The following is an 18,820-nucleotide window of genomic DNA, read 5'->3' as shown; positions in this document are numbered from 1 at the left end:
CGTTTTCCTAAACACCTGCCGGTCATGAAATATCTTATTATTCTCCTTATAAATCACAGTATTCTCATAGGTTTCATTGCGAATTTCCTCCAATTCTTGTAATTGCAACTTCCTTTGAATTCCGCCCTCTTCGATATCCATATTGCATTGTTTAACCGCCCAAAATGCTTTATACTCGAACTCGACAGGGAGGTGACATGGCTTCCCAAATACCAAACGATAAGGGGACATGCCGATTGGCGTCTTGTACGCCGTTCTATATGCCCATAAGGCATCCTCAAGTCGCATGCTCCAATCCTTCCTATCGGGGCGAACCATTTTCTCCAAAATTGACTTGATCTCCCGATTTGATGTTTCCGCCTGACCGTTTGTCTGAGGATGGTAAGAAGTGGAGACTTTGTGCAAGACACCGTACCTCCTGAAAAGTGCAGCAATCGTCTTGTTGCAGAAATGGGTACCCCTATCACTTACAATTGCTCGCGGCATCCCAAAGCGGACAAATATATTATATTTGATAAATTCTGCAACCACTTTGGAGTTATTAGTATGGGTGGGTTTTGCTTCCACCCATTTCGAAACATAGTCTACGGCAAGCAATATATAAAGAAAACCATAAGACGAAGGAAAAGAACTCATAAAGTCAATACCCCAAACGTCAAAAATCTCAACAAAAATCATTGGGGTTTGGGTCATTTGATCCCTACGAGAAATATTACCTACTCGTTGACACTTATCACATGACTTACAAAACGAGTAGGCATCCTCAAAGAGGGTCGGCCAATAGATTCCACTTTCTAGAACCTTACGAGCCGTCCTTTTTGGTCCAAAGTGACATCCACATGCAAAAGATTGACAATAAGCTAAAATAGATTGGAATTCATTTTCACTTACACATCTGCAAATGACTTGGTCGGCACCACGCTTCCAGAGGAAAGGGTCATCCCAGATGTAAGACTTTGCGTCACTCCTTAACTTGTCCCGTTTTGCCTTAGACCATCCTGCAGGAAATTTGTCAGTAATTAGGAAATTAACAAATCTGCATACCAAGGCAAAGATAAATTAGCAAAAAATAAATGCTCATCGGGGAATGTTTCTCTCAGTGGGAGGTCGTCCTCGGTGACTTGTACTCGACTCAAGTGATCTGCTACCAAATTTTCGGCCCCTTTCTTATCTCTGATCTCCAGGTCAAACTCTTGTAGCAATAGTATCCACCTCATAAGTCGTGGTTTTGCATCTTTTTTGGTCAACAAATACCGCAAAGCTGCATGATCAGAGAAGATAATAACTTTAGCACCAAATAAATAGGACCGAAATTTCTCTAAAGCAAAAATTACAGCTAAAAGCTCCTTTTCAGTGGTCGAGTAGTTCAACTGAGCTCCGTTCAAGGCTCGAGATGTGTAGTATATAGCATGGGCTGCCTTCCCCACTCTTTGACCCAGCACCGCGCCCACTGCATAATCGCTGGCGTCACACATGATTTCGAATGGCAGGTTCCAGTCGGGCGGTTGGATAATAGGTGAGGAGATTAATAGCTCCTTTAACCTATCAAACGCCTTCTTACATGCTTCCTTGAATTCAAAGGGCACCTCTTTTTTGCAAAAGTTGGAACAGGGGCGCTCCAATTTTGGAGAAATCCTTTATGAACCTCCTGTAGAAACCTGCATGTTCCAAGAAAGAACGCACTTCCCGCACATTCGCAGAGTAAGGTAAAATAGATATAACATCTATTTTCGTTTTATCAACCTCAATACCCTTAGATGACACTATATGACCCAAAACTATCTCGTGCTTGACCATAAAATGGCATTTTTCCCAATTGAGCACAAGATTAGTTTCTATACACCTAACCAAAATTAATTTCAGGTTATCTAGACAATTATAGAAACTTTCTCCATAAACACTAAAATCATCCATAAAAATCTTAATAATCTTCTCAACATACTCTGAAAAGATACTTACCATGCATCGTTGGAAGGTAGCAGGTGCATTGCATAACCCGAATGGCATCCTCCGGTATGCGAATGTTCCGAACGGGCACGTGAAGGTAGTCTTCTCCTGGTCCTCAGGTGCGATAGCAATTTGGAAATAATCTGAAAATCCATCCAAAAAATAATAGTAAGCTCGACCCGCTAATCGCTCTACCATTTGATCAATGAAAAGAAGGGGAAAGTGATTTTTTTTCGTGACGGCATTCAATTTCCTGTAATCTATGCACTGCCGCCACCCGGTGGGCTTTCGAACCAGTACGAGCTCGCCTTCTTGATTTGACTCCACCGTTATCCCTGCCTTCTTCGGGACCACCTGTACCGGACTCAGTCAGGGACTATCTGATATGGCAAAGATTATCCCCACATCCAGCAGTTTTGGAATCTCTTTCTTCACTACCTCCATCATAAGGGGATTCAATCTCCTTTGAGCTTGACGGATAGGTTGAGCATTCTCCTCGAGTCGAATTCGATACATACATACCGCGGGGCTAATTCCTTTGATATCGGCGATGGTCCATCCTATCGCCTGCTTATGGTCCCTCAAAACTCGAATCAATTTGTCTTCTTGAATTTTTGATAAACTCGCGGAGATGATTACCGGGAGTGTCTCCCCCTCACCCAAGTATGCATACTTAAGGTGTTTCGGCAGCGGTTTCAACTCCAACATAGGTGCCTGCACCACAGATGGAAGTAACCTTTGGTGAGGTTCATGTGTAAAAACGGGTGCGAGATCATACCTTATTTTTGTAGTTGGCAACGCTTGCAACGCTCCAATCACACATTTGTGTTCTTCACTCTACTTTACTCCAGACAACATCTTTGACTCGAAGTGCCTGGTCAAGGCGACTTCCAACTCATCCTTACCTTCAATTTCAAAAACTTCTCGTACAGCAGAGTCAATAACATTTATAGAGAAAACAGAGCCAGCATGTGATTCTGAAGGATATTTCATGGACTCGAAAATATTAAAATGAACAATCTCACCATCAAATTTCATAGATAGGGTGCCCTTATTTACATCAATTTTAGTTCGAGCTGTGCTCAAGCAGGGTCTTCCTAACAGTAAAGGTGATGGGTCGTGAGAGTGTTCATCATCCATATCAAGCACGTAAAAATCAGTAGGGAAAATCAATTCATTAATTTTTACTAAAACATCCTCAATCAATCCGTCAGGGTACGCATTGGTTCGGTCAGCCAGTTGGATTATTATTCCAATATTTTTCAGTGGTCCTAATTTCAGAGAAGCATATATAGATTTCGGCATGACATTAATTGAAACTCCTAAATCTAACATAGCCTTTCCAATCAAGGTATTGCCTATTCTACAAGCAATAGTGAACATACCTGGGTCCCCGCACTTGGGTGGAAGCTTTCTTTGCAGGACCGCTGACACATTCTCCCCAACAATGACCCTCTCATCTCCCCTCAACCGCCTTCGATTAACACACAAGTCCCATAGGAATTTGGCATATTTTGGTACTTGTTTGATTGCGTCTAACAGGGGGATATTTATCTCAACCTTGCGAAAAACCTCCAAGATCTCCTTCTCCTTATCCTGCTTCTTCGATTTTTCCAACCTACTAGGAAAAGGAGGCGGGTTAGTTTTAACTGTAATTATTGGGTCTAGAAATACCTTTGGATCTGCACCATTGCTGTCCTCCTTCTCAAGCTCATTTTCGATCTTTTCCTCATCCTTATCCTTAGAGATCACAGGTTCAGGCCCCTGAATTTCCTTCCCGCTCCTTAGGATCATTGCGCTCACGTTCTTTGGATTTAATTCAAGTTGAGACGGCAATTTACCTTGGTTCTGGGAATCCAACCGGTTGATTATTGTGGCCATTTGACTTATCTGATTCCTTATGTCATGCATTTAGGAGTCCGTCCTTTGCTGATTTTGCATAATGGTTGCCACTGTCCTTTGCTGATTTTGCGTAATGGTTGCCATCATTTGTTTCATCATCTCCTTCAAAGATGGACCAGAGCTTGGGGACGGAGGTGGTCGGGGTAGGTATTGCTGCTGGTACCCTGGTTGCTTATTTGGCACGAAATTAGACTGCCTGTTCGGTGCAAAGTTGGGTTGCCTATTTCCTCCATAACTGAAATTCGGGTGATCCTTCCAGCCGGGGTTGTACGTATTCGAGTACCGGTCATACGGCCTTCTTGGCGTGGGCGCGTGATCAGCCATGGTCACCTGCTCTGCAGTTTCTTCCTGAATCATTGGGCACATATCTGCAGAGTGACCCATACCAGTGCAAATCCCGCACACCCTGGCCTGAGATGCATTCCCTATAGCCAGTTGCCTAACAAACGAGATCAACTCAGTTAGCTGCTGCTGGATAGAGGATGTCTCTATCTCATTCACCTTGCGTATTGGGACATCCTCTCTCGTACCTAATTGTTGTGAATTCTCTGCCATCCCTTCTATTAACTCCCGTGCTTCCCGAAGGGTTTTGTTCACCAGTGCCCCTCCACTTGCAGCATCAATTATGCTCCTGTCTCTGAAAAGGAGTCTCTCATAAAAATACTGTATGAGTAACTGCTCACTTATTTGGTGTTGGGGGCAATTGCCGCACAACTTCTTGAACCGTTCCCAATACTCATAGAGTGACTCCCATGGGTGCTGCTTGATCCCGCAAATTTCTTTCCTTAGACTCGCAGCCTTGGATGCAGGAAAATATTTATCTAAAAACTTTTTCTTCAATTGGTCCCACGTAGTGATGCTACCTGGCGGTAGGTAGTATAACCAGTCCTTTGCAGAATCCTTCAAGGAAAAGAGGAATGCCCTCATTTTTATATGCTCTTCTGTAATTCTCGGGGGTTTCATACTGTTACACACGACATCAAATTCCTGCAGATGCTTATGTGGCTCCTTACCTGGTAGACCATGAAAAGAGGGTAAAAGGTGAATTAGACCCGATTTCAATTCAAATGAAGTGTTATCACTCAAACTTGAGAAAGTAATGCATAAAGGCTACTGATTTAAATCAGGAGCAGCCAACTCCCTTAATGTTTGTGCATTAGCCATGGAAATTTCTTCCTGCTCCGAGTCACTCGAAGTGTCACCAAATGAATCTGTTGGTTCAACTTCTGACTCAGGTCTCTGAGACGTAGCACTGGAGTGCTCCTCTCTGATCTGTCTGGTTTCCTTTCTCGTTCTACGCGCGATCTTCTCTACTTCAGGGTCAAAAATCAAATCACCTGTACGAGAAGACCGAGGCATACACTAGAAAAATACCAGAAAATTAGAACAAAAATGAATTTAAAAAGAAACAAATAATAACGCCAGTTTCCCGATAACGGTGCCAAAAATTGACAGGTGCCGAATCCGTGCAATAATAATAATAGAAACCTAAATACCACTAAAACCAGTCAAGACTTAATCCTAGGTACTGGAGCAGGGACTCTAGGTGTGCAATGGGTTACTTAATTCACCCTGTTTCCGAAGAGTTTGTTGTATCCGATATACCATAATTAATTAATTGACAAAATTTACCAAATAATAGACAGTGACAAGTAGGGTCGTCTCCTCAGGGACTGGAGATATTTGCCTCTTTTAAAGTCCAATTGATAAGAGGGGGATTTCACCGATATGCAACAAAAAATAATTAAACAATCCAACTAAAAATAAATAATTAACTAACACAAATATAGCAGGAATTAGATCAAGAATAAATAAATTCTAACCAAGGATACAACTATTCAGACACAGTCCGTTTACCCGATTATTGATACAAGAGAGGTTCACTTAATTTATTAATAGACTAGTTATAGTCGCCGACGAATTCTAACGACCAATTTTTCCTTAATTTATTGATAACCAAGGTACGATCATTGATTACCCCTAACCAGAAAATACTCCTAGGTATGACCGTAGGAATTAATTTTTCAATTGCATTAATCACTAGAAAAACCTAACCCTAATCAATAACACGCTACGAGGGTTATTTAAATTAGATTGCACGTTCCCCTAATGTGTAAACACACCAGTTCCCACTAATATTAATCAATCAAACAATTACGGATTTAATTGACTAATTTGGCACGAGATTAATAAATTTCATTGAACATCGGGCCCTTGACATTCAAATAATAAAATAATCTCATGAAAATTCAAGCAGGTAACGTGCAAATATTAATAAATTGAGAAACGCGTGAAAACTAATTAGATCTCACAGATTTTCAGAACTGTGCCGTCGAGTTGACCCTTGACTAGATGGAAGGCTTAGCCACGCCGCATAATTAAATCACCACACGAATTAAATGATTGCAATGGCATCGCCTTTTTACTAGGAAGCAAGGAATAAAAGATGTTTTCCCGTTGAGGAATATTGTCAAACACCTGGCGTGTGTCAGAGGCCAGTCAAAAGAAAGAAAACTAGAACTAAACTAAAAAGCTCAAACTAAAAAGACCTCCTTTGCTTCTGTACGTTGTTCCCTTTTAAAGGACCAAAAGAAAGATGACTAAAAGCTATCTAGGTGGTCCCCACACATGTGGACAAAGTCTCCAAATTACTTCTTGTTCCATGTCTCTCTACGTTGCTTTCTTTGAAGAGCTCAAATGACTAAATGTCTTTCACTAACTTTGTGGTCCCCCACCAATTCATGGGCCCAAGGATTGAAACCCTTAAAAGTCTCCATTTTCTCCATAAAGTCCCTCCTTTTTGGTAGTTTCCTGCTTCATTCTTGAAATTGATTCCAAATACCAAATATGAGTAAATATCAGCAATTAACACAGTATTTATCAAGGATAAAAGGGGAGATTAATAATAAAATTACTAATAAATTATACCATATCAAAACCAATCATGTCAGTTGTCACTATTTCAAGATAATTAAATAATTACGGATTTAATACCCTAATTGACAATGGGTTACTAAATTAACTAATTATTCGGATCCAAGACAATCAATTAATTAAATAACCATACGCACTGCAATCAGAGAATATGTAAATACCAATAAATAAGCGAAAAATTAAAATTAAATCAATCTCATAATTTTAGACGATCCAAAACATCCGTTATTTCTTGACTAGAAAAAGGGATTTAGTTTATTTCTGACACGAGAGACCCACGCAATATTGTAGAGAGAGTAGCAGCAATTTTCTTGGAAATTGGGAGAATTCAATTCGCTTCGATCAATGAGAAAAGTAAGCTACAACTAGGGCTGCAAACGAGCCGAGACGAGTCGAGTTTTGAGCTAATCGAGCCGAGTCTCGACTAAATTTTACCAAACTCGAGCTCGAGGTCGAGCTCGACGAGCCGGCAAATTTCGAGCTCGAGCTCGAAAAAAAATAAAAAAAAAATATTTTATTAAAAAATAAATAAATAAAATAATATTTTTTTCTTAATAAATAATAAAATATTAAGGACATATACGTAATTTTACTATGAAAATAAAAAATAAAAAATATATATATAATATATGTAATTTTATTATTAAATAAAAATAAAAATAAAAAAAAAATATATATATACCCAAGCTCGCGAGCCGGCTCGCGAGCTAACGAACTTAATATTCTGAGCTCGAGTTCGAGCTCGAGTTTGACTCGAGCTGGCTCGAGCTCGACTCGAGTTCGATTAACATCGAACTCGACTCGAGCCGCTCGCGAGCGGCTCGATTCGTTTGCAGCCCTAGCTACAACAATTGATCCAATTCTTTCTAATTGTCCAGACATACGAGAAGAAAACTACTAAGGATGAAAAGCAAAAGTCACAAGAACAAAAAGCAAAAGAAAAAGGAATCGTCCAATACTTTTCTTTTGCTCCTAACACTTACGAGGGAAGAAAACAACTACTAAGAGTCCCCACTAAAGACGAAGAAGAAAAGTCAAAAGCTAGGCTCCAGGGAATGATTCAAATCATCCCAATGGCCAATGGCGTACAAGAGGTAAGCTACTCAAAAGTTAAATCAAAGAAAAGTCAATAAAAGCAACTAAAAGGTAGTGTTTAATTTTCCATCTAATAGTCTATTCCCCTTTGCGGCGGCTCCTCGAGGGAATAATGAAGACTCTCCGTCCGCTGTCTTTGCCACAATTACCAAAATAGGCAAAAATTTTCCTTTCGTCAACAATGCTTTGAATTTCTTTTCTGTTAAATTGGTCCTTATTATCATATTTTTGTTCTACTTCCTGAAATATATGTCAAATACTAAAAGTGAATAAAATTCAATAATTAATTCATATCAAATCAAATAATAAAAAAAATTAATAATAAAATAAATAATAAAATTGCATCCTATCACTAACAATGGTGAAAGGATCGGACAAGAGAGGATCAAGCATGCGAAGATCGCGTGGATGAATTTGTAAGCAGTCCAAAATCTTGTACTTGTCAACATCCAAAATCATTTCTTGACCTGACGCATTCATTAGTATCCAGCTCCTTGAGCCAGCAGCCTTCTTCAACAAGTCACCAGTACCACCACCTCCTCCATACTACTCCCTCCGTCCCATTGAAACTGTCATACTTTCCATTTTGGTCTGTCCCAAAATGTTTGTCACATACTCAAAATGGAAAACAAAAATTCTCTTGTTTCAATTTTTACCCTTCAAGATTCCCTCATTCTTTACTTTTATTAGTGGGGTCCCTTGATTTTCATTTGCTCTCAACTCAAGTTGCAAGACAGCCATGAGATACACAAAAGGTTTAAAGTGATGCGTGAGAATCACTCTCTGTTGGCGGATTGCATTTCTTGTAAGTAGCTTTGGCCCCACATGTCATTTTTGTCTTCTTGACCACTAATGACCACACATTCTAGTGGCAAAATCGGAAAACAAATCTGAAACTTAATACTGTGCATAAAAAGTTTAGCTCCCAAAGCACGACAAAGTTTTCGGGACAGAGGGAGTATATAGTAACGGCCCTTCAGCAGCTCTGAACATCCTCAAAGTCCCAAACTGAGACGTGTTTCTGCTTATATGTGTATTGTTTTAACTATGTCATATGCCTATAGGATATAAATAATATAATCTTGACTTCAACGCATTTACATACCAGCATTAATATTTTCTGTGGGCTGATTACATCTGCATTGTGTTTAACTGTGGTTGGTGACGTTTGAGATCAAAACATAATATCTTTTTTTAAGTACCGACCAAAAAAAAAAAATACTACTATGCAAATGATTAAGCTAAATGAGCATAAGAGTTCACAATACTACAATTAATGCAACCAAGAAACGGTTCATAATTATGTGAAGACTAAAGTCCCCAATGATTTACTTCACCACATTAATTTTAATGATACTGTCCAATCCTCTAAATTAAAATATTTTAATTTTTGTTTATTTCTGTCCGGCTGATTTAAACCAATCTAAATTTGGTATAAGTTTGCACAATTTTGGTGTAATTGTAAAATTTGTCAGTTCATACAAATTGAATTGAACTAGACAGAACTCAATTCGTTTCCTGTCCCCAACCACCAATCTTTTCTTCTCCAAAATTGGGGTCCTACGGGGGGAGTCCTCTTCTCATCTTTATTTTTATTAATCAAAATTTTGTTTTTTTTTTTTTTTTTGCACTTGCGGAGAATCAGGATCCTAAATTTCTCCTCTCAACTCTAACCTTTTTATTATGTATTGGGTAAATGCAAAATTCTGCCTTGTCCCTCTGCTATTTAAATACCGGCCGTATGCCTTAATTTAGTATTCATTGGCTGTGGATAGAAGATTAACTTAACAACTATCTAAAGCTAAAGCTATGCTGAAGTTTAAAGAAATTCTGTCAATAATTAATTCCCTATGTCCACCCAACAAAAAATAATTCAACTTCAACAACATTTCGGCCTTGATAAGAAACATGATGAAATACACGAGGAGCGGGATGGATTAGGTGATAGGGAAAGAAGCGAAAGTAAAAGTTTTGGATTCGAAATCTCTCACTTATATATTAAATAAAATCTTTTAAAAAATGATGAAATATTATCTAGATCGTACGGACTTATCTTTTAGAAACCATGTGCGACCACAGCCGTCGTGCTGTACAGGGGAAAATAATTGCCTTGCTCAATTATTTCATCTCAACTAACTATTTTTAGAGCCGCCCCTCCTGGGCAGCTCGTCTGGCAGCGTACGCCTCCTTAGGAGTGCTTGCCAGGGGTTCGAGTCGTGCAGGGTTATCGTGTTCAGGGGATGGGGTCTCTCCTCTCGGGCCCGCAGGGGATTAGTCGGGCCGCCTTCGGGTCTTGACCCGGACACCCCTGTGTCGACAAAAAAAAAAAAAAACTATTTTTAGAGCCCGCACAAACCAATCTTATACTTGTATTATTTTGGCTTTGGGTATCCATCGTCCAAGATACAGCTTGTAGGAGAGCAAATTGAATTAGAAAAAAAGTGGGTTATTGTTTGTTGCACCAAAATGGCTAGCGAAGCTGTCACCCTTGCTTTGGGAACGGTGACGGATTTGTTAGCTGAAGAAGCCAGATTCTTGTTCGGAGTGGCGGATCAAGTCAAGGAACTTGAAGTAGAATTGATAGGGATGCAACGATTGTTGAAAGACGCCGACAAAAAGCAACTGAATGACTCGACAGTCCGTAATTATGTCAGGAAGATCAGGCGTCTTGCTTACAGAACTGAAGATGTCTTGGAGGAGTTTGCCGTTGAAATCGAATCCAGGAGAAGGGGCCACGGCTTCCGCAAGGCTTTCAGAAGATTTGCGGGCCTAGTTTCTGAAGGAACGGCTCTTCACAGAGTTGGTTCAGAGATAGCTAGCATCATAGCAGGAATCAACAGCATCACCAAAAATCTGCAAACTTATGGTGTCATTGCATTGAGCAGTACTGAAGACGGGCAAAGTTCCAATGCGAGATTGGATCAGAATCAACAGCGGCTGAGACAAACCTATCCCCATCAAGTTGAGGAATATTTTGTTGGGATGGAAGATGATATAAGACAGCTTGTGTCCCTCATCACTGATGAGCGAATTAGATCACATCGAGTTATTTCAGTATATGGGATGGGCGGTCTCGGTAAGACCACTCTTGCCAGGAAGATCTACAAGCACATTGAAGTAGAACGTGCTTTCAAACAGTTTGCTTGGGTTTCGGTTACCCAACAGTGCAATACGATGACTGTCTTTCGAGACCTTCTGAAGCAGCTTGTCCCGGACGAGAGGAAGGAAAGTGTTGAGAAGATGGATGAGAGGGAATTGGTAGGAGAGCTTTATAAAGTGCAGAAAGAGACAAAAAGCTTAGTTGTTCTTGATGACCTGTGGGAAATTGAGGACTGGAAGCGTCTCAGTGTAGCATTTCCATTTGCAGAGGCGGATAGCAAAATTTTGATTACAACTCGGAACCAGAAACTCGCAGAAGTTGAATTCCCCTATCCACTCAACCTTTTGAACGAGGATGAAGGCTGGGAGTTGCTTCAAAAGAGAGCTTTTGCCAAAAGAAATGGCGCAGGTTAGCTTTTCTCTAGTGAAGTACATATATCTGACTTGCATTAGTTAAAACAGAATATAAAGTTTGATGCTTATTCCTATAGATTCTATGCCGTTCATACCTGTATGCATTAGTTTCTGTTAGCCTTTTTTACTTGGCAAATTTAGAAGCATTAGTCTCCAAACCAAGTGGAAATGTTGGGAGAATAGTTACATTTTCACATCCAAAAATAACAAAGGTACATCTGGACAAATTATAGAGACACACAATTTACATTTTTCTCTCTTGCAGATTGTGAAAGTGGTCCACGGTTGGAAGCAGTAGGGAGGGCAATTGTTCGCAAGTGTGGAAACCTACCCTTAGCAATCTCTGCAATTGGAGGAGTTCTGAGTCAAAAGACTTCACTCGAGGAGTGGGAGACAGTGAAGAATGATGTGGATTCGTATATAAGGATGAGTGAAGGTGGCAAAGAAGAAGGGTATGGAGCCGTGTTGCAGGTGTTGGCTCTGAGTTATGACGAGCTACCCTACCACTTGAAGCCATGTTTTCTTTACCTGGGGCAATATCGTGAGGATGAGGACATAGATGCAGAGATGTTGTATCGAATGTGGACAGCAGAAGGGATGGTCTCATCAGATCATCGCAGAAAAGGAGAAACTCTGACAGATGTAGCTGAAAGGTACCTGTATGAGATGGCTAGTAGGTCAATGCTTCAAGTGAAGTTTTATGAGTTCTCGACATCCAGAAAGGTTGAGTCATGCTACCTTCATGATCTGATGAGGGACTTCTGCCTGGCCCGTGGAAAAGAAGTTGAATTTCTCAAGTTGCTTGATTTTCGAGGAGGAAATGATCCCTTGTCGGATTATTCTACAGAGCGCGACGACTGTACTCCTAGATGCTCCATTCACATGGAAGATGGTAAAAAGCATTGTCTAGGTGATGTTGACTCTATGATAAGTATGGCACTGGAAGCCAGTGGACAACTGCGTTCTTTAACATTAAGTGGTGGAACTGAACGTCGCACGGCAAGTATCTCATTTCCTGAAGTAATATGTGATTCAACCAAGTTCAAATATGTAAAGGTTCTCAAATTCGAGGGTTATCGTTTAATGGGCAAAGGTTTGCCTGAAGGAATAAAGAAGCTGGTCAATTTGAGATTCCTCAGTCTAAAGGGCAGTGCCTTGGAGACACTTCCATCATCCATAGGTCAATTACAGTACCTGGAGACACTTGATATACGAGTCTTTCCTACGATTACGGTGCCTGATGTCTTGTGCAAATTGAAAGGATTGAAGCATTTGTATTTTTCTCCAAGGACAGAAGTAGAAGGTGGACAGCTAAGCTTTCTTGGCTTAAGTAAGCTGGAGACTTTAGTTGGCTTTGACGATGATGTCGGAGACTTGAAACATTTGTCAGGGTTGAATAATCTAAGGTTCCTCGGTGCAATTGTGAATATCCGTAAAGAGAAGAACGATCTCCCTCAGATGCTCAAATACTTGAATTCCAACCGACACAATCTACGGGAGGCTCAATTGGAGATTTATGCATCCGGTGAAGTAGTGCTTCCTTTTCTAGATCTTTTGTCCTGCCACTGTCTCCACCAATTGAGCTTGTGGTGGGGAAGGTGTGAGTTTCAAAAAGTTGAACCACCCCTTTCCCCCTCGAACCTCAGTGAGCTAAGTTTGCTGCAGTGTTCAATTGAAGGAGATCCAATGAGTGTCTTGGGAGATCTTCCCAACTTGAGGAGACTGCTTTTTCTTCTTGTGGACTTGGTGGATAGAAATGTGATGATTATTGATGCAAATGCTTTTCCAAAACTCGCATCTCTGGAGATCATTGGCATAAAAAACTTAGAAAAGTGGGTGGTGGCTGAAGGATGCATGCCTAACCTATCTCATCTTACAATCGATAGATGTGAAGCACTGGAGATGATTCCTGATGGGCTGAGGTTTATTACAACACTCAGAAAGTTGGAAATTAAAATGCCTGAAGAATTCATCGTCCAAAGAATTCATGGGATCGATGGGCGAGGAGGACCGGATCGTGACAAAATCTGTCACGTCCCCGTGATTGCAATTCAATCTGTCCTCCCTCCAAAGAATTCATGGGATTGATGGGCTGGTTTGCTTTTTATAGTCTGAAAGTGCCAAATTAACTGGTTTGCTTTCATGTCATTGCTTAATGTGTAATTTCATGGGTTAATTACTATTTATACCGAGTGGTTTTGGTTTCATTGAACAATCCCCTCATTGTTTTCCATAATGTTCACATTTTTTTTTTTAAAGAGAATCAATAATAGTTTCCTTTTTTTTTTTTTTGGTGTCAACGGCGTAATATAAATAAAAACAATCAAAAGTTCCCCTGACTATTACAATAATAGTTTCCTATTTACTCTTCTTGATGACTTGGACACGTGGCCTGTCAATTTCAGGTGCAGCGTATTATCGATCAAATTGCGCTTCAATTGTCTCAATAATGTTCACTTAATCCACTGTAATATTGCGAGAGCAATATTGATATAGTTGTATCATGGGATATGCCAAAAACATAAAAATGATATCTACTTTAGCTCTTTATGGTTTCGTATTGATCCTAAACCTTTCCTAATTATGAAAGATGATTGTTAAGAAGTTCGTCTAATCCTTGACAGTCTTAGCCCCAGTTACATTTATTTTGTTATAGCATTTGCTAGTTTAACTTTTTTAATTTTGGTACTAATTTTTTCTTATCAATTTACACGATCAATCAAGCCAACGCCTTGAATTAGTACCCAAACCTCGCTATTTTTCCCTTGCAAAAATTTAGAAGCTCTTTCTTTCGTCCCAATACTAATAAGTAACTGGAAACCCCGCTTTTGTACGTCAGATATGTCAGATTTGGACTTGCTCTGCATCAGTCCAGAATACCCTGTAATGCCAAGGGAAATTTCTTCCACTTCAAAATAGTGCTTATGCGCTCAACTACGTATAACTCTTACCAGAAAAGCATTTACAGCTACATATGCCCCACCATAACAACACGGTCCAGAAGGGGTAAACTTAAAAAACACCTGTTAATCCCATGCCCTTCTTTTCATTAACAAACAAACGCCTTTCCTCTTTACAGTGCTATACAACAATATGACGGTTTTCCGGTAACAGCTCGTAACTAATAACACTCCATTAGCCCTGCACAGCCAAAGCTTGCAAGTGATCAATGAACACTTGCAGGCTCACGTCATCAGTAAAAATAACCTCCGAACCATCTGTACATGTTGAGTTCTGTGTCACTGATGGATTCAACTTGGCAAGAAGAAATCTTGCCTGACTGCTGTGTTGGTCACACTTTATGAGCTTTGGCACTGGAATCCGTTCAGCCACTAGGTGCTTTGCGTCAAGGTCAACAGCTTCCAGCAGCTTTCGAAAGTTCTCATGGTTGGGGTCCCTATCATAACCAAGCTTCCTCCATTGCGCAATCTTAGATCCATAGTGAATCACGACATTAAAATAGGAATCAAAGAGCAGTATCACATCAGGGAAGATAGAGTAAACATCTAGAAGAACTGGGATTGGTGGTCCTTCAAATGAATACTGAAAAAGGGTAGGCTGGACCATTAGTAGAGAGCCAACCACACCCTCACAATTTAGCATAAGCCTGAAAAACGCAGTCTCATCTGGAGTGCTATTAAACACATCAATGAACTGAGACCTCCTTAAATGATACATAAATTGCGGATAAAGGGAGAAGTTGGACGCCAGATGGAAGGAAGATGGATCCTCCTGCACATACTGCCCGAACTTTGAAGCAAAAAGAATAAGCTTCTCATCCAGCCAACTGATAACATCTCGAGCGAAAAATCTTTCCGTTCTGTGGATTGCAAGTCTAGCCATCACTGAAGCAGCTGCTTCCTGATCAAACCCAGCATGAATTCCTGGTGAGTGATTCGCAACCCACCTTCGAGCAGCAGTGGTCACTCTCTTGCGAATCCCCATATTCCCATATCTGTACTGAGTTATGAATTGTATGAAAAATGCAGAGTTAGGTTGGATGTGTTGTTCATGGCCCACTTCAAAGAAGAAAGCAATGCATGTTTTTTTATTGAGTGTACCTAGCTTCCAAACATATGTACCACTCTCCCCAATTCCTTTGTCACTCACAGAACTGTTCTTTTTCTGCAAAGAAACACAGGGACCCAAAGCTCCACAGATTTTGACGTCCTTCGTGGTTACTAACTCTATAGTAGCATCAAAGCACATGTTCAAATTCCCTTCCTCATCATGGATGAATATGTGATTCAAGCACTTTCTGAATTTTTCAGAGTCAAATGACTCCCCTAACATCATGAATCCACCAGAGCTCTCAACAGGGACCTTTAGCTCCGCTGCTCCAACTTGATCTAATGAACAAGCAAAAAGATCGAGCACAACTGAAGAATCACATAACCTCTTCGATAATCGCTTGTAGAATTCACAGGACCTTATGTAATGAGGAGCATAACCACTATCGATATCTCGGTGGGTCCTGATGGCATGACTGTAATCTGAAGCTACAATGATGCCTGGGCCAATAGTTGCCGGGCCAGAAGTGAAAACCATGATTCGTGAAGCTGAACTAACGAAGCATCCTTCTAATAGTCCAACTGCAACTGATATTGCTACCCCTGTGGACCGTAATGGACGATGACCAGTGAGAGCCTGCGGTGAAGAATGAAGATCTTCAATGGCATTCGTGAAACTGAACTCACACTCAGATACTGGCAATAGGAATCCCTGTTTATGAACTGTTGATGTCTTTCCAAGTTGCTGCTTTATGTGATGAATCCCCAACAGCTGTTTGGTCTAGAGACAAACGACTACTACATGTTACACTCGAACAAAATGTTCTATCACACTCATGTGATAAGCATTCAGACAAGTATCTGGTTAAGTAAATACATCATAAAAATCACAAAGAAAGATTCATTTATATTACTGCTTAAGCAATCAATCACACTAATTAGACTTCACATAAGAGGTATATCTGAACCGATTATAAGAATTCGAGAGATGACCAGTGCATGAACCACTATCTGCACTTGTAGCCATAACTTTCCACACATACAGTATCAGAAATACAACATTTACAGACACGCAGCATAACATAAAAAGACATGACTGGAAATAAATGTTTCCAACATGCTGCAGACACTTTCAGGGAAAATAATCATACCTTCCTAGACTAGGGAAGGCCTATAGGAACTTAGAAAGAGACAAATGCTCAAACAAGAGCTATGTGAACTTTGAACACATGAATAAAGGCAGTCAAAAAATACTCTAGCTTGCAGATTAAGATGGTGTGATCCAGGTTAATTAGTTAATTAGCATTAAAAGTTTCGGCAGAAAGAAGATAATTGCATGCAAAAAGAAATGCATCAGCTCAACCACAGTATAAGGGGAAGAGAGGGGGAAGCTAATCTGTCTAGTCAGTTCATACCCAGATGCATCTATAAATATGGAGTCTGAGGAAAGAAACAGCATAAAACCACCCACAACAGTATATACTTCATTAAAATGGCGTTGCTCTTGAGTAAATTATTGTCTATTAGTTAAACAATTGTTTGAAGCAAGTGCGTCAGAGAGCCGACAAATCAGATCTTGTACAAAGCTATACCACAGAAAAACTCACATCTACTATCACACATTCAGATTCTAAACTTGTACCAGCAGAGAATCACCAACAGCCATCCATATTTCTTGTCTCTCATTTCAAGTTGCACATTACCAATCATTTTATTCTTTAAACTGAATTACTGCTCATACATTTTGAAATCCTCATTAGGCCACACAATACATGAGATAAAAGCCCAATAAACTATGGTTCTAAACAGTTTCCAATAAATAAGCACTGAATGTAATAACCAAATGCAATCACTGATATTAGCACTGGCAATCAATGTACCTGCTCGGACGATATCTCGCGCTCACCATGAAACAGCACCACCCTGAAACACTCTGAAAACCCAAGATCATAAACCCTGACCAAAGAATCAAAAACCACCAACCCCGCAAGAGCATTCTCTGGCAACCGTGTGATCACATGCAACAACTCACTCTTCAACACCCTAAGCTCCTCCTCAGCAGTACACACATCCACAACGAACACAAAAGCAGGTCCTGGGACAAAGCCCGACCCGGCCCGGTCCGACCCCGCCAATGAAGAATTTGAGCTAGAAAACGATCCCATTCTCGAAATCGAACTCGAACCCGACAAAACCAACCCATTGCCATAACCGGGCCCCGAACCAAAGCCCGGTTTTTGCGGGTTATGCCCCAAATTCATCGATTTTTTCCCCAAATGATATTCCACAGTACTATAAGTGGGAAAAAGCTCCGCTGGGATACTGTTTTCATTAATTCCAAGATAAGATTTTGGGAAAGGGTTTCTTCCATTACAAAACGAGCAATACCAGATTCTACTCTGATAATCGACCCGGGCATACGGGTTCAAAACGGCGCCGCACTTGGAGCAAATCAAAGGGTCATAGGGAAGTACAGGGAGGTCACCGAATTGAGTTAAAGGAGTACACAAAATTGATAAAGGGACTACCAGAGCTGCAGCCTCGGATTTGGTTGTGGGCCACGAGTTCCATGACCATCTGAGGCCTTCAATTGCTTCCAATTCGATGAAATCCATGGAAAAGAAAATTTCAGCTCAAGAAATGAGATGAGAAGGGATTTTTTAGGGGAAACCTTTTTGGGTTTTTAATTTTAAGCATGGTTTTAGGCGAAAAATCTCAAATGGGTCTGGGTTTTGGTACTTCTTGTGGGGGTTTTGGGCATAATCAGTAGGCACTACGCAGACGAATCCATCAGGTGACCGGAAACTTAGGAAGCAAGAAGAAAACCAAGAAAGGAATAAACGTTGAGAGAACAACCGAGAAGGCAGGCTTTTTGATCACGTGATGAATCACGTGATTATCAAAGGCTAAGGGATGAATAATTGAATACTGCTTTCGACCACGTCGTTCTAGTTCGTTTGTGTATAATTTTCTGCGAGTCAAATATCAACAGATTTGAAATGATTATTTGAGATAATTATTATAATATTTTTTATGATGTGACGTACGTGAGATAAAAAATAATTAAAAATTATGTTTATAATGAAATAAAAAAAATTCAATTTTTTTTTTTTGCAAATCTTCCTATCCAAACAAGATGAATTTACAACAATTTCTTCTTCGACGCATTATCATAAGTAGTTAAAGTTGAGATTCAGGAATTGAAAGTTCTGAATTCAAAATTCTCTTTGCTTTACTTCTTAACTTCTATTCCTCTCCTGCTGGAAAAAAAATTGTTTTTTAAAAAAAAACTTTTTTCTAATGTATCAACAGTGATAGTAATTGTTAACTTTTTGTTTCTTGTTTTTTGACCTTTTCTTGATTTGTTATTTGGTTGATTTGGTGTTATTGTTGTAAGCATTGATTCTGGTTTTGCTCGA

General features: G+C 40.0%; 3 protein-coding genes across 3 annotated transcripts; 1 reads left to right on the top strand and 2 right to left on the bottom strand.

The window, feature by feature from the left end:
- Nucleotides 1–2,316: 2,316 nt before the first annotated feature.
- On the bottom strand, nucleotides 2,317–3,741 carry LOC140038171 (uncharacterized). Its single transcript, XM_072083268.1, has 2 exons — nucleotides 2,794–3,741; nucleotides 2,317–2,661 (listed from the first exon to the last, which is right to left on the bottom strand). Exons 1-2 carry the CDS (start codon nucleotides 3,739–3,741, stop codon nucleotides 2,317–2,319), a joined length of 1,293 nt encoding a protein of 430 aa, XP_071939369.1.
- Nucleotides 3,742–10,098: 6,357 nt separating this feature from the next.
- On the top strand, nucleotides 10,099–13,606 carry LOC113734221 (putative disease resistance protein At1g50180). Its single transcript, XM_072081909.1, has 2 exons — nucleotides 10,099–11,386; nucleotides 11,657–13,606. The coding sequence occupies exons 1-2, from the start codon at nucleotides 10,345–10,347 to the stop codon at nucleotides 13,477–13,479; spliced, it is 2,865 nt and encodes a 954-aa protein (XP_071938010.1). The 5' UTR covers nucleotides 10,099–10,344; the 3' UTR covers nucleotides 13,480–13,606.
- Nucleotides 13,607–14,300: 694 nt separating this feature from the next.
- Nucleotides 14,301–18,355, bottom strand: LOC113734219 (protein transport protein SEC23 G). The gene is made up of 2 exons (XM_027260622.2): nucleotides 17,282–18,355; nucleotides 14,301–16,182 (listed from the first exon to the last, which is right to left on the bottom strand). The coding sequence occupies exons 1-2, from the start codon at nucleotides 18,014–18,016 to the stop codon at nucleotides 14,527–14,529; spliced, it is 2,391 nt and encodes a 796-aa protein (XP_027116423.2). The 5' UTR covers nucleotides 18,017–18,355; the 3' UTR covers nucleotides 14,301–14,526.
- Between the last annotated feature and the right edge of the window lie 465 nt (nucleotides 18,356–18,820).

The sequence above is a fragment of the Coffea arabica genome, chromosome 3c (assembly GCF_036785885.1).
Source record: "Coffea arabica cultivar ET-39 chromosome 3c, Coffea Arabica ET-39 HiFi, whole genome shotgun sequence".
NCBI classification, from domain to species: domain Eukaryota; kingdom Viridiplantae; phylum Streptophyta; class Magnoliopsida; order Gentianales; family Rubiaceae; genus Coffea; species Coffea arabica.
This window is presented reverse-complemented; position numbering and strand designations above follow the sequence as displayed.